Below are 20,855 nucleotides of genomic sequence, written 5' to 3'. Positions count from 1 at the left end.
GTCTCAGCTGCACATTCTCTGTTTTCTGGTTGTTTATTACTTTCTTTCTTATTTGTAGATCTGGCTGAAAAGAAAATATTAATAGTCTTTAGAAAGGTTCACCTCAGAAATCTCAGTCTAATCAATAAGTAAGAAATAAGTGGTATGAGGATAATGTAAAGAAACCAATCCTCATAAGCTACACATTTTTTTTAAAAAAAAGTGTCACTGCATGAAGCACTAACAAAGATCTCAGGAACCCACCCAAAGGGCAGCAGCTTCAACGATGATTCCACCACTGACTCCTGATGATCCTTTTCTCCAGTAAAGAGTAGGAAGAACACTGAACTTGGGAGTCAGATCCAGGCTTGAGTCCTAAGTTTGCCACATAACGGCTGTGTGACCTTGGATAAGTCACTCACCTCTCTATATTTCAGCTGCCTCTTCCATAAAATGAGATCGGACTAATATAGGACTTCTTAGCTTTGTCTGTAATATAGACTTCTTTGGCAGTCTGGTTAAGCTTATGGACTAGAACCATTCTCAGAATATTTTAAAATACATTCAATAAAATACATGCAATTACAACAGGAGCCAATTATATTGAAATACAGTTATTGAAGTATTAAAAAAAGTTCATAGACTCTACATTAAGAATACTTGAACTAGATAATCTCTGTGGTTCCTTTCCAGCTCTAATATGATGGGATTCTATGGATCATGAAAACTTCTGAATTACTGGAACATTTTAGGTCTTTTTTCCTGCTCACCCCACCAAGCTTCTACTCTCAATCATGCCTTTTCAAAGATGACAACTTGTTAGCTGGTTCAGTATTTTATACAAAACAGACCAGAAACAAATGAAGCTTTGTTACATGATACACAGAGCTGATCATCTGTCATGGACTTGGGTGTGAAATTGATTCAGAACAATGCTCAGAGAGTGATGGAAAAGTAAGGCAAGCCCTTGCTGAAGGTGTTTTGTAATGTGCCTTCATACTGCCAAGTACTATGTGTGTAATTGTGCACCAGTCCAGAAACAACATCCGGCTTCCACGGCAGTCATTTTATGAATCTTACAAGATTTAATAAAGGGTTAGGAGATTACAGGCTGTGAAAGACAGAGGAGAAAATAGAATGATTTCTCCTATAATTCCTCCTGAACATTTACATAAAGGCTTTTATGCATTATTCCAAGGCTTCTAGGAAATCTATAGGTTTCATTACCCTGCACAATAGGCAGAGATACTGTCAGTTTTTGAAGACAAAAAGAAGAAAAATCATATATCGCTTTAATCATGTCTTATATTAATATAAATCTTGTACCTAGAGGTCTTTAGCCCAGTTGCCAAATTCTGTTTAACCATATGTGGACATGAAGTAAGTGGAACATCATATGGAACATATACCAGAAAATTAAATATTTTCAACATTTCAGATATCAAGTTGCCATCGTTTTCTTAATGTGAAAATATTAACAATGGAATTGTAAAGATTACCTTTTTTGGCTTTCTTCTGAAGCTTCAGTGTATCTGATGACTTCTTTTTTATCTCTTGGCGGGCTTTTTTGTACTCTGAGAAAAAGAAAGAGAGAGAAAAAGAGAGAGAGAGAGATTTGAGTATGCTTCAACCTGAAAAATGTTAAAAGGGAACAAATAAACTATTTACTTTGTGGTGGAAAGTTCAATATAACATGACTCATGAACAGCTTTATGCAAAGACTACTGTAAAAAAATCCCAAAAAACCTTAGATCAGCATTTTGAAATAAAGGAGCTATTAAATCCGAGACAGAATAGCTTGTCATAAGAAGACACTGGAAGTAAGAGAGATCAGGAAAAGTCTTTTGCATAAGATGGGATATGAACCAAGTCTTGAAGAAGGCCAGGGAAGGCAGGAGGCAGAGGTTAGGAGGGTAAGTATATTATAGGCATATAGGTACAGCCAATGAAAAGTCACTGAGTAGGGAAATGGAATGTCACATGTGAATAAAAGCAAGCAGGTCCAAGAAGCTAGATTGTAGAGAGTTCACGAAGGGGAATAAAGGTAGGTTGGAGTCAGGATAAAAAAGGCTTTAAAAGTCAAACAGAGGATTTTAAATTTTATCCCAGAGGTAAAAAGAATCCACCAGTGTTTGTTGACTTGGAGCGGGGATTGAGGTCAAGAAGTGACAAGGTTAGATCCGTGTTTTAAGAAATTTTCTCTGGCAGTTAAGTGGAGAATGGTCTAGAGTGGGGAAAGATGTGAAGTAGGGAGGCCAATTAGAAGGTTACTGAAATAGTTCAGTCAAAAAGTGAGGAGGACCTATTAGGGTGATAGCTATGTGAGGGGATAAGACTAGCTGCGAAGACAGAAATGATAAAAATTGACAACAGATCAAATGGGGGGTGGGGGTGAGTAAGAGCAAGGAGTTCAGAATGGCATCAAAGTTGAAGTTTAGATAACTCAGAAGTTGATGGTGCCCTTAATAGTAATAGGAAAGATGGAAAGAGAGATTTGGAAGAAAAGATAAATATTTCTGCTTTGAACATGTTAAGTTTGAGTTGCCTACAGGGCATCTAACTTGAGATGGAGAAAAGACAGTTGGTCATAAGGGACTTCTGTTGTTTTTCAGTTATGTCTGATTGTGACCCCATTTGGGGTTTTCTTAGCAAAGATACTGGAGTGGTTTGCCACTTTCTTCTCCAGTTCATTTTACATATGAGGAAATTAGAGCAAACAGGCTTAAGTGACTTGCCCAGAGTCACATAGCTAGCAAGTGTCTGAGGCCAGGTTTGAACTCATGAAGATAATTTTTCCTGCCTCCAAGCCCAGAACTCTATTCACAGTACCACCTAGCTACTCCAACAAGGGGCTAGACCTCAGGAAAAGACTAGGCCTGGATGTATAGATTTGGGAATCATCTGCCTAGACATGATCAATGAATCCATGGAAGCTTGTGAGATCATCAAGAGAAATAGTATAAGGTTAGAAGAAGGTCAAGGACAGACACCCTGGGAATACCTGTATTTAAAATGAAGATTAAGAAGGAGCAAAATGGATCAGTAGGAGGAGAACCAGAGGACAGTAGTATCACAAGAACCTACAGAGGACAGACTATCTTGAAGGAGAAGACAGTCAAAAGTATAAAGAGGCTACAGAGAGGCCAAGAAGGATGAGGACTGAGAAACTGTCCTTAAGAGTGACTGGTCCTTTTGCACAGGGAAGTTAGTATTTGAACAACGAAATCAGAAGTTACATTGCTGAGGGTTTAGAAGTGAGTGAGCAAAAAGATGGAGGGCCTCTTGTGTGACAGGACAACAGCCAGCAGAGATGGTAGGATCAAGTGAGGGTTTTTTTGAGGATAAAGCATAAATGAGCAACTGGGGAAAGCCAGAAAAGAAGTTCTACAAGAGTAGGGGCTGTTTTGTTCTCTGTACTACTATCCTTAGTGCCTAGCAAAGTGTCTGGCACATAGTAGGAGCTTAACAAATACTTGTTGATTCAAAGATGTAATCAGCTGATGGGGAATAAGTCCCCATGAATAAACTGTATGACCCTCGGTAAGTCACTTAACTTGTTTGGGATTTGATTTTCCTTATACATAAAACAAGAAAGTTGGATTAAATCATATAAAACTAACTTGGTCACTGGAGATTAATTTTACCAAACAGGGATGACGGTAAAGGAGAAAGAGAATACCAAGATGAAATGTGGCTTATATCACAGTACTGTAATAATTTATGACTATTAGTATGGCTACTCCCCTTCCACCACGACTTAACAAAATACCTTCACGCCTTAAAAAAGATAGTCTTCTGAGAGTTACGATGCCTGAACAATTAATCACTTGTGTCCAATCTGCTGAAGAACTCCTCTGAAGTTAGCTCTACTGGTATGAATTATGATATATTTTAATTATACTCTACTAGTATAGTTTTATTATCTATTTCCTTCTGTAATTCATCCTTCACAGACAGATATGCAGTCCTTCACCCATTTCTTCCAGCTTGGTAGGGCCTGAAAAAGATTTCTGACCCTGAAACCAAGGGTCACCCCAAGCTCATTAAATTAATTTGCATGATAATCCCCCTTAAGGTCTTTGTCCAGTGCCTCATTGTAGTATGTTGGTGATTCTGGCTTCTAAAAAGGCTATGCCAAAAAAGAACAAAATCTCCAGTTCCTACCAACATGTAATCTTGGAATAGTGAATAAAGGGATAGACTAGGAGTCAGGGAGACCTAAGTTCAAATCCTCCCTCTAATACTATTTGGGTGACCCTGGGCAAGTCATTTAACCTATCTGAACCTTATTTTCCTTTTCTGTAAAATGGAAGTGCTTTTTCTATATTTTATTGATGTAAACAATCAGAAATACAAATTTTCCCCTAAGGACCACTTTGGCTGTATTCCATAAATTTTGGTATATTGTCACGTTGTCATTTTCTTTAATGAAATTATCTATTATTTCTAATATCTGTCCTTTGATCCACTTGTTTTCTATAACTAGATTATTTAATTTCCAATTAATTTTCAATGTCATCCCATTGTTCATTTTCAATAACATTTACTGCATTATGATCTGAACAGGATTATTTAATACTTCTGCTTTTCTACATTTGGTTGTAAGGTTTTTATGTACTAATACATGGTCAGTCTTTGTGTAGTGCCACATACTACTGAGAAAAGGTATATTCCTTTCAATTACCATTCAGTTTTCTCCAGAGAGCAATCATATTTAACTTTTCTAGTTTCTTCAACTTCTTAACTTCTTTCTTATTTTTTTGTTAGATTTATCTAGTTCTGAGAAGGGAAAGTTGAGGTCCTCTACTAGTATAGTTTTATTATATATTTCCTCCTGTAATTCATCCAACTTCTTCAAAAATTTAGATGCTATACTATTAGTGCATATACGTTTAGTATTGTCTTCATTGTCTACAGTACCTTTCAGCAAGATATAATTTCCTTCTTTATCTCTTTTAATTAGATCTATTTTTGCTTTAGCTTTTTCTGAAATAATGATTGTTACCTCTGCTTTCTTTGCTTCAGCTAAAGCATAATAGATCCTGCTCCAGCCCCTTACCTTTACCCTACGTGTGTCTCTGCTTCAGATGTGTTTCTTGTTAACAATATAATGAACGATTCTGGTTTTTAATCCATTCTGCTATCCGCTTCTGTTTTAGGGGCAAATTCACTCCATTCACATTTATATGATAACTGTGTATTTCCCTCCATGCTATTTTTTGCTTGTTTATATCCTTCTTTCTCACCCCCTACACTTGCCCTCCTCACAAGTGTTTTATTTCTGATCTTACTTTCCCTAATGCACACTCTCTTTTATCAGTCCTCCCTCCCCTTCTATTACTCCTGTCCTTTTTTTTACTTCCTTATAGGTAAGACAGATTTTTATATCCACCTGAGTATGTCTGTTACTCCCTCTTTGAGCCAATTCTGATGAGTAAGGTTTAAGCTTTACCTGCCACTCCCTTCCCTATCTTCCCCTCCATTACAATAGTTTTTCCATGCCTCTTCTATGTGGGATAATTTACTCCATTCAATCTTCCCCCTCCTTCTTCTACTTCAATTTTCTTTCTCACCTCTTTATTTTGTTTTTTTGGGTATCATTCCATCGAAGTCACCTTATAGTCACACCCTCTCTCTACATATACTCCTAACTTTTTTTTTTGGTAATAAAGTTAAGAGTTACAAATGTTATCTTGCCATATAAAAATATAAATAGTTAACCTTAATAAATTTCTTATGCTTTCTCTTTCTTGTTTCTTTTTTACCTTGTTTTATGTTTTCCCTTGAGTCTTGAATTTGAAAGTCAAACATTTTATTCAGCTCTTGTCTTTTAGTCAGAATGCTTGAAAGTCCTCTATTTCATTAAATATTCAGTTTTTTCCCTGAAAAATTATATTCAGTTTTGCTGGGTAGGTGATTTTTGGTTATAATCCTAACTCCTTTGCCTTCTGGTATATCATATTCCAAGCCCTCCAGTTCTTTAATGTGGAAGCTGCCAAATCTTAGGCAATTCTGACTACAGCTCCACAATATCTGAATTATTTCTTTTGGGCTGCTTACAATATTTTCTCCTTGATCCATGATCTCTGGAATTTAGTTATGATGTTCCTGGGAGTTTTCATTTTCAGATCTTTTTCAGGAGGCAATAGGAGAATTCTTTCAATTTCTATTTTGCTTTCTAGTTATACTATAACATGGCAGGTTTTTTTGATAATTCAGGTAATCCAATAATTCTTATATTATCTCTCCTACATCTATTTTCTGGGTCAGCTGTTTTTGCAATGAGAAATTTCATATTCCCTTCTCTTTTTTTACTCTTTTGATTTCGCTTTATTGTATTTGGCATGTCATAGAGTTACTAGTTTCTACTTGTTCAATTCTAATTTTTAAAGAATTATTTTCTTCAGTGAGCCTCTGTACTTCCTTTTCCATCTGGCCAATTCTGCTTTTGAAGGAGTTATTTTTCTTGGTAAATTTTTGTATATCTTTCCCCATGGCATTGACTTTTTTTTTCCTTGATTTTCTTGCATTACTCCAATTCCTTTTTCCCATTTTTTTTCTTACTTCTCTAATTTGCTTTTTAAAATTCTTTTTAAGCTCTTCTGGAATTCTTTTTGGGGCTAAGACCAAATTACATTTTTCTCAGAGGCTTCACATGTAGCCATTTTGACACTGTCCTCCTTAATCCTCCCTAACACCACAGTAACGTTCTATAGTCAAGCTCTTTGGTTTTTTTTCTGCCTTTTTTTTCGACTTGGTGCTTTTATGTGAGAGTTGGGCTCTGGTCCTGCACTGTCACAAGCTTTTTGTGCTAGGACTCTGGGTCTTACTGTTGGCTTTCAAAGGGCTTCAGGGCTTAGCTGCTTGCTTTCTCTGGAGGGATAGGCTTGCCTTCTGGCTTGTACTGGGAGGGGGAGGGGTTTAGCTGCTGTCCTGCTCCAGGGGTGGGGCCTTGCTGCTGTGTTGCTAATGGAAACAGGGCCTCTCCGTTAGCAGGCCCTGGAGGAATAATTTTATTTCTGATCTGCCTAAGGGATGGAGTCCTGCTGTTGGGTTGCTATGGAAACTGAATCTCTCTCTGCTGGTAGGCTCCATGGGCAGGGTCTCCATGTTGGTCAGCTCTGGGGTGGGGTTTCACCTTTGGTCAGCAGTGCTGTCAAGGCCTCACTGATGGCTTGGTGCTAGGAGTGGGGGTCACTGGAGTGGTGCCTTTCTGTACTGCACAAACTGCCCACTTGCTTAGGGGGCTACTGGTTTGTAATAGGGCAGGGGCCACTGGTGATATTCCCCAGGCTCGGAGGCTTGCTGTAGGCACCCTGCTATGAGGCTGGCTGCTGCTGCTTTTGGACCATACTCTCCTCCCACCCCCACCCCAGTGAGACAGAGCTTTCCTGCTAGGCTGGTAAGCTCTTCCCTGCTCTTAGGTCAATTCTGAGGTGGTTTTCTAGGTGTTCAGAGGGGAATTTGGGAGGGCTTCAGAGGGTTCCTTCCTCACTCTGCCATCTTGGCACCAGGAAATCACCTGAAGTGTTTTAGTGTAACTCATCTGCTGTGATTTGAGTCTAATTGGGCTCATTTTCACCAAAACTATCAGACAATTTACGTATTTGCTTTATTCCTTTTTTTACAAAAAAGAAAAATGGAAATAATGCCTACTTGGTTGTTCTCTGACATTATTAGCTTACTGCTAGATCAGTTCCTTGCCTTATTCTGCACACAACCAGGGAACCACCAGACTCTTGCTGGTATTAGAATGAACAGAGAGGCACTGGATGCCAGCCACCCAGATTTATCCCAAAGAACCACAACACATCCAACAAATACCTTTTGCATGGTCTTTATCCAGCTGGTTGGCCACTTTCTTCCATTCTTCCATCTGTTCTTGAAGTGGGTTTATCAGGCAATCAATTAAAGCACTTTTATCATAAAAAGATAAAAAATTTCATGTTAGCAAATGCCTCAAACTTCCCCTCACCTTAACAACTTTTCAGATTTGCAGCTCCTACAAACACAGTGAGATCCCAACTACCTTCAAGTTCTAATTAAAAATTCAACTTTCCACAGGAAGACTTTCCTGATCCCCTTTAATTCAATTAATCAAGTGATCAAAAAATATGTATTAAACAGTTACTATATATATAGATATAGATATAGACATAGATATAGATATACATATGTCAGGCATTCCGCTAAGCATTAGATATTCAAAAAAGGCAAAAGATAGTCTCTGACTTGAAGGAGTTCAACAATCTAATTCTAGTGACTTCCCTCTGTTAATTATCTCCAATTTATGCTGAATATTGTTTGCTTGTACAAAGTTGTTTGAATGCTATCTCTCCCCATTAAAATGTAAACTCCTTGAGCATAGTATCTGAAGTTTTGCTTTTCTTAGTAACCCTAGAGTTCAGCTTAATGCCTGGCACACAGAGGATTCTAAATAAATGTTTCCTGACTACCGGTTGGCAATGAATGTTGAATATACAAAATGACTAACATTTATATAACATTAAAGTATTGTAAATATACTGATTCTCACAGAAACCATGTGAGACAGGTAGTATGATTATACCCATTTTACAGATGAGGAAACTGAGGCTAAAAGCAGTTGAGTGATTTGTCCAAAGTTCACAAAGATGGTGAATATCTGAGGCTGGATTCAATTGCAAAGTCTTCCTGACTTCAAATCCTGTACTGTATTCCCAGCTGCCTAACAAGATTCACTAATAAATTAGTCAACTTTAAACCAGCTTTATTCAAGGAATGATCTTATAGAGGGCTAAGAAGCTGTTTAAGGAGGACAGTTTGAATTTAGGTTCATTTTCCCCTGTTCATCATTTAGTATTCGTTCTAATAAACATGGATGTGGGTAAAAAGGGTAGAAACTTGAGGGAGGGAGAGAATTTTTTTTAAATTAATTTTATTTATTTTCAGTGTTCTACAATCACTACCATATAACTTAGATTATTATTTTTCCCTCCCTCCTCTTTACCTCCCGCCTCCCTCCCGGAGATGGCATACAATTGTATATAGGTTCTACACATACATTCCTATTAAATACATTTTCACTATAGTCACGCTGTGTAGAAGAATCCAAATGAATGGGAGAAATCATCTAACAAACCAAAATGCAATACACATACAAAAAAATGATCTGCTACATTCTGTGATTGAATTCCATAGATCTTTCTCTGGATGTGGAAGGCATTTTGCCTTAGAAGACCATTGGGAATTTTTTTTAAGTCCTTGCACTGCTACAAAGTTCCAAGTCTACCAGAAAAATTTCTCACACACTGTGGCTGTTGCTATGTACAAAGTTCTCCTGGTTCTGCTCCTTTTGCTCAGCATCAGATCATATAAGTCCTTCCAGGCCTCTCTGAAGTCTTCCTGTTCATCATTTCTTATAGCACAATAGTATTCCATTACATTCATATACCACAATTTATTCAGTCATTACCCAATTGATGGGCATCCCCTTGATTTCCAGTTTTTTTGGTCACCACAAACAGTACTGCTAAAAGATTTTTGTACATATGGGACCCTTTCCCATTTTAATGATCTCTTGGGGATACAATCCTAGAAGCTCTATTGCTGGGTCAAAGGGTATGCATATTTTTGTAGCCCTTTGGGCATAGTTCCAAATTGCTCTCCAGAATGGTTGGATCAGCTCACAGCTCCACCAACAATGTATTAGTGTTCCAACTCTCCCACATCCTCTCCGACATTTATCATCTTCCTGTTCTATCATATTTGCCAATCTGATAGGTGTGATGTGGTACCTCAGTTGTTTTGGTTTCCATCTCTGGGAGAGAGAGAATTTAGGACCTGGATTATCCACAAACCAGATAATCAATACTCGAATGATTTCAAGTTGAACAGCAGTGTTCTATTTTCTGTACAGTTTTTACCACTCATAATCTTTCTCTTAAAAGCTCATGCCTCTTACCAAATTTTCTATTTCTGCTGAATGAACCATCACCCACTCACCTAGATATGCAATCTCAGTGTCATCAAATATCCTTAACTCTTCTTTCTCCTCAGTCCTCCCCCCATCCAATCCAGTTACCAAGTCTACCCCTGGAACCTCCTTTTCTCTACTCACATGGTGACCACCCTCCTGTGGCCCTCATCACCTCTTGCCTGGAGTATTTAGGAGACTACTAATTGTCCTCTCTGTCTTATGTGGTTCCCCTCTCCAATCCATTCCTCACACAGCGGACAGACTCATATTTCTAAAGTACACATCTGACTATGTTATGCCCAGAGCTCAGCACATAGCAGGTGCTTAATAAATGTTTACTGATCAACTGCTCCTTCTCAAAAAGCTCTGGTGACTCTTCTATCACCTCCAGAATGAAAACCAAACTCTCTTGCCTCACATGTTAAAGCTCTTCACAATATGGCTCCAAGCCACCTTTCTTTGCTGATTTCACCTTAATACCCTTCCTCTCCTTTAAATTCAGTTCTACTCAAACTGGCTTACTTGCTATATTCCCTATGCACAGCAGTGTGCTGACAAATGTTTAATAACCAGTTTTCCAAAAGACACACTTTCAAGTTTAATTTACCATTATTAATACTTTCTCCATCATTTTCTTAAATCAACAGCCAAAAAAACAATAAATCAAGCCTTGATCTAAACTGTTTGCTATTTATGAAGTGTAACACTCACGATGCAAATTCTTCAGTGGGCTCTTGTGAGGCAGTACAGTCCTGGCTGTATACATCATTCTATCACCTACCTCAATACCACTGTACAGGTATGAAATTCTCTTCCTTCCTCATTTCTACTTCTTGTAATCTCCTCAAGCACCACCTCTATAGAAAACCTTCTTATCCCCTAAATCTATGAGCATCTATAACCTCCCCACCCTCATAAATTGTCTTAAATTTACTTTGTTCATTTTTGTGTTGATTTATTTGAGTACGTGTTTCTTCATAAAAAGACATACACCTATTTCTTCAAGAAAATATAAATTCCTCAAGGGCACTTTTGTCTTTATTTCTCTCACCGCCTAGCACATAGTAGGTACTTAAATGTTTGTGGAATGAAATCAATTACACCAACAGACTATTTCACCTATCAGCTATGTTTTTAGTGGTATCACTGTCCATGGGTCAAAAACGAAAACACCTGGATTATTTTCTCAATGCCACATGTGACATCATACAAGTCATATAACTTTTTCTCTCTCCTCCAAATGGACGTTCTCTTTAGCCCTTTCTTATTTTGTGGAAATTTAGAATGCACCACAAAGTACCCTCCTTAGATGACTTCAGTATCATGGCTAAGGCCAAAGTACTAGCAAATACTTTTCTTGATCCCCTTTTTCTTCCAACTATCTTTGAGTCATCAAAAATTTTTTTTAGTAGCTTTCTTTAAGTTTTCATAAAATCCTCATGGGGAAATAAGAGATTGGTGAGGTTTCATGTAGCTCTTAAGTTAAATTTTCACACTCTTAACTAAATTAGATCAAATTCTCATCCATAAATTTAAGGATCTTTTATTTTTAAAACTATTCATGTAGATGAATGAAAAAAACCCCAGAATCTTAGGAGTTGCTGGATACTTCAGAAACTAGATTAATTAATCAACCTCTACTTGAAACATGCATCTTTTTTTGACAATCTTCTTGACAAGGAATCATTAACCCTTCTCTTGAGGACCACCAGTTATGAGCAACTCACAGACTTTAGAAATGTCCTTTGTATACTTTACAGATCTGAGTCATCAAATATGATTGAAATAATCAGACTTGAAATATGGTAATTTTCCCAAAATATCTTACTAATTAAGGGCAAGAAAAATCTTCCTATATAATGCCCCTAAAATAAAGTCAGGGTCAGGGACATAAGAGATTTAAAATTGGAAGGGTCTTCAGAGATCATCTGGTCCAAATCTCTCACTTTAAGTTTGAGAAAACAATAAGCAGAGGTCATAAGCTATGGAGTGATAGAGCTGTGGCTCAAACCTGAGTACTCTTGACTCTAAATCCAGGGTTCTTTCCACTCTACTTCACTAAATCTATAAAACCAAAAAGTTCTTATTTCTAGGGGAAAAGTGACTGGTAATCATATATTAATTTGTCTGGCCATCCCAAGAGTCAGTTAATAACAGGAGGAATTCCCAGTGACAATAAAAGTTTGGAGGCCTTAAAGCCTAGTTCTCAGAGAGCAGGACTAAAGTCTAATTTTAGGGCACCCTAATTTTAAAAGTATAGTCTATTAAATACTTAATTAAGAGGTTACTTAGAAGTCAACAAGCAAATTAGCTTACTTAAAGAGTCCTTATCCTCAACTCTCACCAGGTCAGACACTCTCAGCTAAAAAGTAAGGGGAGTTCAGTTGGCATCCCTTTGGAATGGCTGTGCTAGACAGACCTCATCTTTCTGGGGGCAAATTGGGGAATTTTGAGGTTTAAGTCTAGTGGGCACTATCCTCACCTTCTTCTCCTCTCCAATTCAATGAATTGATCTTATTTTACTTCCAAACAAGCAGTATTGTGTCAAGGACCTTTTGGTAGTATGGTGAAGCCTATACACCCCTTCTCAGAATAAGGTTTTTAAATGCATAAAATAAAATATACAGAATTACAAAGGAAATCAACTACTTTGAAATAGTTATCAAAACATGAAGATTAAACTTTGATAACCTATCAAACTGGTAAAAACATGATGTAAAGCTATGTAAGACTTCAGAGTCCTGCTGATCAAACCTTCAATACTCAAAGGGTCTGTATTGGTTCCTTCCATTTATTTGGACCTTAAGCCTTGTGTAATTTAGTATATGGTATTTAAGAGTTGATCTGGAATCTGCAATCCCTGCTGCTGGGGAGGCAAAGAGTGTGTCACTTGAGTTTAGAAGGTCTGAGCTGCAAAGGAGTAAGCAGACAGTGTGTCCACACTAAGACTATCACCTTTCTGGTGAGCCCCAGAGAGCAGAAGGAGCCCACACTGCCTAAAAGGGACAAATTGGACAAATGAAGCAGGTCAGTACTCCCACACTTATTACTAGTGGGACTGAGCCCGTGAAACACCACTGAACATCTACCTTAGGTGAACCAGAAAGACCTAACCTCAAAAAGAGTTAACGTGGCCTCTCAAAATTCATATTCTTTGGCCACGCTTAGGATTAGCCTGTTCAAATTTAGCTAGGCTAGTCCTTGGATCACTATATTCCATGTGAGTGCGTCATATCTTTCTCCCCAATACCCACCTAAAGAGGAGAGTAAAACTGCTAAACCCTGCATCTTCCCCAGTGCCTAGTTCAGTGCTCTGCACAAACTAAGAGCTTAATAAATGTTTAGTAGCATTAAGGAATAGGGTGGGATCTCCACTCCCACCCCCTAAATCTGCCAACTCCCTATTATATACAAATTCTCCTCTATCAGCAGTTTGGTGGGGAATCAAGAGTTGCTGGCTCAGTCAGTTTCAGGCTCTGCAAAGTGATCCAGGGTGATGATGACTACCCAGGGGCACCAAGAGAGTCTAAAAAGATCAGGAAAATGGTTTTTCACTTGATCACTATGTTTATATGGCTGAGAGAAAATAGCATACACTCTTTAAGCCGGAATGGTCAACATAAAACGTGTGTGTCTGTGTGTCTGTGTCTGTGTCTATATCTGGGGGGGGGCGGTGTTCTTCTCTATCTGGAAATTAGTATTTTCTAATCACTGTTTTCCTTGCAGAAGCAGTGGGTGGTACCGTAGATAGAGTACTAGACCAGGAGTTGGTAAAGGCCGAGTTCAAATCTGGCCTCAGACATGTGACTACGGGTGAGACATTTTACCTGTGTCTGCCTCAGTTTCTTCAACTATAAAATGAGGATAATAATAGTACCCACCTCCCAGGGTTGTCATGAGTCTCAAGTGAGATAATATTTGTAAAAAATACTTTGCACGTAAGAGGTACTATGTAAATGTTTATTCTCTTTCCATTCCCCCTTCTCCCCAAACCCACTCTAAGTGAATCTGGGCAAGTCACTCAACCTCTATCTGCCTTAGAATCCTCAACTTTTAAGTACCGGGCACATAGTAGGTACTTAAAAATGTTTACTGACTGATTGAATAATAGTAAGTACCCCCCCCCCCAAGAGCTGATGAATCACATGAGATTAATTTACATTAATTAAGTATTAAATTAATTACAGATATTAATCTGTAAAATACTTTGCACAGTGCCTAGAACACAGTAGATACTTAATAAATGCTTGTCTCCTTCCTCTATCTCCAATAAGCTTAACTGTGTGCCTGGTACACAGAAAGCACTTAATAAATGCTTACTAACTGAATAATTAGTAGCAAATTCCGCTTTCCTATTTTGAATAAACATGCTGTGACTCACCTGGAGAACTGTCTCAGCTTGGTCTCTATGCTCCTATGTCTCATACACATCCTGGTCAGGGCAGAGCCGATTTCTCTGGTACCACCTGAAAACATAAAATAAACAAGACTGAGACAAGATACCAGCAAGTAAACCAAAAATGTACATCCTCCATTTAATATCTCACTCAGTTTTAATAAGAGAAAAAAAGAATATCAATACCAATAGTTGAATAACTTATATAACCTTAATCCTATACCATATATTAATACATATTAATATTAATATATGAATTATGTCATACATTAATTAATGCAAGAGCTGACACTTAAGGGGAAAGTTATTTTTCATTTCTGGCTCATGGAAAAAGAAAACTCACAGTAAGCTATTCAGGAGAAGCCCGCAGGGAGATCATTAAAATCCAGTCCTTTGGTATAGAAACAAAATTAAGAGGACACTATCTTGAGCCAAATAGAAAAGGCACCTTAATTTTGTCAGAAAACATCTGGAAAAATGAATTTGGCTTGGAGTAATACTTGACCTGCAGCAGCTAGATGGCACAGTGGACAAAGCAGTGAGCCAGAAGAATTCCACCATTTCAAATCTATCCTCAGACACTTCCTAGCTGTGTGACCCTGGGCAAGTTACTTAACCCTGCTTGCCTCAGTTTCCTCATCTGTAAAATGAGCTGGAGAGGGAAATGACAAACTACTCCAGTATCTCTGCCAAGAAAAACCCTAAACAGGGTCACCAAGAGTCAGAAAAATAAAGAGGCTATCAATGCCAATGGATAAACTTGACAAAAAAAAAACTTACAAAAAACAGCTTGACCAGGGAAGGTTCCAGGAGAAGATACTGGAAAATAAGTCTACGAAGCTATCTGAATTTGCTCAAAAAATCTTCTCCCTTCACTCTCTTTTCTTAAATGATTTGTCACGTTCTCCTCCTCTTTCTCAAAAGCAATGCTTGAATAAGCAACTCTATGTTAGTTTGGGGTGGAGGGAGTGTGGGGAGGAAGCTGATGATAGTCACAGATGGTAGCTCCACACTGAACACTTGAAGGCCAGGCAAAATTATAAATGTTATGGAAACAATGAAGCTTGTGGGTTCAGCACAAAAAAAAAGCGTCAAATAAGGCACTATTTTAATAGACCGAGCAATTTAGGACTGATTCAATCCTGATAGATTTCCAAAGCAAAACTCTGTGAATTGAAGACAAAGTTAATTATCAGGCAAGAATTATCTCCTCAAGTGTTCCCTGTCCTGTGATCTACTTTCCTCCAGTTCTTATCTTTGTTGAGATCACTGTCATTTTCATTTCCCCCTTTATCCTGCATCCCTTCACTGAAATACCACCCTCTCTTCTTGCCATCCTGTTCCAGTCTTCATGGGGAACACAGAGGTGAGCCTGTGCTCCGGAGCTTTATACCAGTATCCTAAGCTCTGGCAAGTTTTATACTAGTCTGGAAAGGACCTGGTTCATATGTAAAGGAAGGAAACCTAGCCAGAAGGGACAAAGGAGGCTCAAGACCCAAAGTGAAAAAAAAAACCACATTGAAGAAGAGGATTTGATTGAAGACAACAATGGGGATGCCCACGGAGCTCACCAAGCAATTTAGATAAATTCTATTCTGTCAATTGTCTAAAGGCTGACCTAGCTAAAAACCAATGAATCTTTCAGTCACTGCAACTGTCAAAGACCATCAATTATTTTACAATGTGGAGTGGGGAGGAACATGTACACTAATAAAATCACAGGTCCTTAAAGAATCTAAGAAAAAATCCTTTCCCCTTTATCCAGAATATCTAACAGGCTTTGAGTACACACATATACAATCTCTATATTACAAATATATGCTGTGTGTGTATGGGTGTGTATGTATTTTATGATCTTCACAAAAAGCCACAATTACCTGGGGCAGGTAAGAGAAGTTAGGGATAAATGAGAAAAAGCCACCCTAGCTCAATTTTTATTATACTTCTGTTATTCTACTCCAAAAGAATGACCTTTGCAATGAAAATAATAAAATAAAAATTACTAATAAGGACTTGACGCCCAAGAAAACTAAGGGAGGGAGGGAAGGAGAAAGAGGGACGGGGCACAGGGAGAGGGAGAGGGGAGAGGGAGAGGGGAGAGAGAAAGAGAAAGAGAGATAGAGAGAGACAGACAAAGAGACAGACAGAGAATGAGAGAAAATTTATTTTGCTTAATTATGTATATATTTGTTACCAGGAATGTTTTTCATTTTTCTCCCAATGAGCTTGGCAGTAATATGAAGAGAAAACAGATTTCTGCTAATTAAAAAAACCTGAGGGGGTGGTGCTACTGCTGCTACAGATGTAGAATGCCACATGCACTTCCAGATGAGGTCAACGTATTATTAATTCTATTTATTGTTTTCCTTTTTAATGAGACCTCTCACAAAGTAAAGGTGATCTGTAAATGCTTGTAACATAGAAACAAAACACATCCATAAAACTTTAAAAAACCTCTTGCAGGGTTACAAAAAAAACCCAATTTCACCATTAGCAAGATTGGGGAGGATAGCAGCTGTTCTGAATGAGATCTGGGGGTTTAAGTTTATTGCAAGCTCGATGAGTCAGCAGCGTGATATGGCAGCCAAAAAAGCTAAAGCAATCTTGGGCTGCATGAAGAAAGGCCCAGCTTCCAGGAATAGGGAAGTGATGGTCCCACTATACTGGGCCCTCGTTAGGACACATCTGGAGTAACATACTCAGTTCTGGGTGTAGTTTAAGACGAACTATGTGAAGCTGGACAGTGTCGTGGGGAAGACAACCAAGTTGGTGAGTTGACTTAGGTCCATGTCATGTGATAATCAACTGAAGGAACTAGGTACATTTATTGATTTGGGGGAAGACCAGACAAAGGGGTATACACAGTAGGTGTCTTCAAAAGCTTGAAGAGCTACTCTGTGGAAGAGGTTCTGGTGCCTGGGGCCAGAACCAAGAGTAATGGGTAGAAGCTTTAAGATGGCTAATGTAGACTCAAAAAATTCCTAAAATTCATGCTGTCCCAAAGTGGAATGTGTTTCCTTGACAGGTGGTGGGATCCCCTTCCTAGGAGATTTTCAAGCAAAGGCTAGATGATCACCTGTCTACTATATTACAGGGAGAATTCCAATCATGTAGATGCTAAACTGAATGACAGCTGAGGTCCCTTTTCACTCTCAGACTCTGGGGATCTGTGACTCTGGGTTTGACCACATTTCTAATTTTCCTCTCAAAGAGCTCTTGACTCTTGTAAGAAAACAGGGTAAAATGATACAAGGACCTAAGCAGTAATTCTAATTTGGATTCATGTTCATTCAGGGAATTTGGATACACCTCTATTCAGGGAATTTCATGCATTCAACAAGTGTTTATTGAGTGCAGATTTGTGGATGGGGTGCTGGCCTCTGTCTGTTATCTCTAACTAATCAAAAAGGTCTGGGGTCAAGTCCCATCTCTGGAACGACTGGCTATGTGACTTGAGGCAAATCACTGAAGGTCTCAATGCCCCAGGCAACTCTTGAAGACTAAAAACTGTAAAGCAAGTGTTAATTTGCTTCCATGGTGGGGAGTCACCTCACTTGGAGTTTCCTACACCAATGAATACACTCTAAAGCTATACTCTTAAAAAAAATGGCACAGTTTAAAAATAAGTGTGCAGGGCCCTGGGCCAGGTGCTAGGGATAAAAAGACAAAAAAATCCCTGCCCTCAAGGAGCTTATATACATTCTACTGGGAGAATGTACCAGATGAACTCCATAATAAGACTTGAGAGCATCTTACACTTGCTATAGGCAACCAAGCCATCTCACAGGAGGAGAAAACATGGAGCACCTGTCCGTTGTTTTCAAATCACAGATGTTCGCACAATTTTCAATAACTTCACAGGGCAAAGCCAGCAGATGGCACTGTTTGCTTGTAAACCCACCTACCAATACAGCCCTTAAGTAGAAGTAACCCACTGTAAACAAACATGAAGAATCTTCTTTCCTCATGAGAAAAATTTTATTTTTATTTGGCTCTGGCCCCTCATTTGGCTAAAGGTCAACTGACTTTTTGGCTAAAGGTCACGAGAGGCAGACACACATGCAGGGAACTGTGACAGTTTTACAACCCTCACTGGAATTATTTACACATTAATCATAAAATCCTGAATTCTTTATAATAAGCACAGAATCCTGAAAACTTTCTCCTCTCTGTTACCTTCCCTGTCACCAGACTGTAGGATTTGGAGCAGAATGAAGCTTTATATATGATCTAACCCTAGAAAGAATAAATGTCTTGCCCAAAGCCACAAACATAACTATCACAGAGGCTATTATACTTGAACACACATCCCCTCTACCACATCCCCCAAAAGTAGTTACCCCAGCTTTGCTCAAAAACCTTGAGTATAAGCCACGGGGACAACACAGATCAACAGACATGGAGCAACTTCAATAAGCAAGTTTTACTCACTGTAGAAATTTGCACTAGCCCCCTCACACGTCAAATGCATTCATTAATTCATTCAACAAAAAACTTATTAAGCACCTGCCATGTGCTTAATATAGTCAACAAAATTTACAGAGCACCAATTTTGTGCTTAATTTATCCAACAAAAAAATTTATTAAATACCTACTATGTGCTTTATATATATATATATAGTCAACAAAAATCACAGAGCACCTACTATGTGCTTAATTTATTCAACAAAAAAAATATATTAAGCACCTATCTATGCATTTCATAATGAAAGCAATGTGTCTGGTTCTGAGAATACAAAGATACAAGTCTTTCCCCTCTACAAACTTCCATTCTGCTGGTGGGGGGGCACACAAGATATATGCACAATACAAAATACACACACAGTATACACAAAGTAATTTGGGAGAGCACCAACACATAAGCAGATCCTGAAAGACTGCCTGGAGAAGACAGCACTTGAGCTGAGGATTGATGGGAGTTGTTAGGGTTTCAAAGAAGGACAGGATTCCTGGGATGGGAGGAAATCTATCATTATGATTCTGCCTGCAGAGCATCTAGATACCACAAGTTGGCCATCAAGGGTACCACACCAGACTGATGTGGGATGCCAGAAAAGGTGGGTTCTCACTGGAGTTGGATCTTTTTTTGGAAATGCTGCCAGCCTCCTTCAAAATCACAGAATCTCAGAAGTTTTCATAGTATGATGTTTATCCTATTCTACCGTACTTTCTCCACCTGAGCCAGTGAGACGGTACCTAGATGGAAGCAGAAAGAGCTAAGTTCAAATCAAGGACTCAGACACATCCTTGCTGTGGTGACCCCATGTTAAGTCACTTAACTCCTCTGTGCCTCAGCTTCAGCATCTGTAAAATAATTATAATAATACCTACCTCACAGAGATGTTAGGAGAATCAAACGAGAGAACTTACGGAAAAGGCTTTGCAAACAGGAAAATGCCAGATATTATCCTCCTGCAGGCTCCCTTCAAGCTATTTTAGGTAAATAGAAATGCAGATATTCACATTCTTACTTACTTACTTACCTTACTTATATGACTCCTTTCTAAAGAGTTCAAAACCCTACACAGAAACATTCTCACTCCTCTCAACCTTACATGCAAATGGAGGACTAATGTAGAGTTACCAGACTATTAATTTCTAGTCCAAGTAGAAGCAGAAGGCAAAGGGCAAAGAATACCAGTCTTGAGGTGTCAGGAGGTTCTGGGTCTAGATGGTCCTGGCTCTCCACTAACTCAGGTGAGGGTGAGCCTGCACAAGTCTCCTGACCTCTTTGAATCTCAGTTTTCTCATCTGTAAAATGCCTTGACTACCATAGTAAGTGGTATCTATTTATTCACAGCCTCTTCTCAAAGCTCAAGTTCTGCAGGTGTTTCTCTCTCATGTACACAAGATATTCCCAAAGCTGCCAAAGCTAAAAACTACACTAAAACTTTGGACAAAGCCCATGTCCTTAAAAAAAAGGAAAATTTATACTAACAAATTTATATTTTAAAAATTTAGAGAATCTTGATTTATAGAATTATAATTACAGAATCTGGTTTAAATAACTGGGTAAAAGAATAAAAGGGAAAATGGCACCTATCTACAAAGGGACAATCTACGTTTTCCTGCCTTGTGTCATAGCATCCCTCTATATTCACAATCTATAATCCACCAACTCACTTTTTTTTCCTTCCATGGCCCAGCTCATATGCCATCTCTTCCTTAATTAATCTTCTAAAAAAAGTAATCCCTCCCTCTTAGCTCTCTCTGGCCACTGACCTCTCCCATGCACTTTAACAAGTTAATTTTTCTCCCACTTCAGGATTATAAGCTCCTTGAGGACTCAGAGGGCTGTTAACTGGCTGGCACTAGACTAAAAGACTTAATTTAACAAACATTCCTTGTTGAGCTAATTTGAGTCATTACCCCATTCCCCAAGCCAAAAGTACAAATGTCCCACTTTTAATTCTTAACATGAGCATACATCAGCCAAAGAAAATAAAAGTATGCATATTATTAACCTTGATATTAATTTATCTAAAGGTTGGAGATAAAGGGGCAGACCAAGAAAGAAAATGA

At 38.4% G+C, this 20,855-nt stretch overlaps 1 protein-coding gene across 15 annotated transcripts in view; it reads right to left on the bottom strand.

Annotated features, from left to right (window-relative positions):
• MTSS1 (MTSS I-BAR domain containing 1) overlaps positions 1-20,855 on the bottom strand; it is a 228,650-nt gene that overhangs the window by 41,403 nt on the left and 166,392 nt on the right. For all 15 annotated transcript variants that reach the window (XM_072603106.1, XM_072603110.1, XM_072603117.1 and 12 more), the window contains 3 exons: positions 14,319-14,403; positions 7,804-7,895; positions 1,479-1,553 (listed from right to left, as the gene is read on the bottom strand). In XM_072603106.1, coding sequence (XP_072459207.1) covers positions 1,479-1,553; positions 7,804-7,895; positions 14,319-14,403 — 252 coding nt within the window. The remainder of the gene's footprint in view (positions 1-1,478; positions 1,554-7,803; positions 7,896-14,318; positions 14,404-20,855) is intronic.

This window comes from Notamacropus eugenii, chromosome 4 (assembly GCF_028372415.1).
Source record: "Notamacropus eugenii isolate mMacEug1 chromosome 4, mMacEug1.pri_v2, whole genome shotgun sequence".
In the NCBI taxonomy this organism is placed as follows: Eukaryota; Metazoa; Chordata; class Mammalia; order Diprotodontia; family Macropodidae; genus Notamacropus; species Notamacropus eugenii.
Note: the sequence above shows the minus strand (reverse complement) of the source record. Positions and strands in the feature narration are given on the sequence as shown.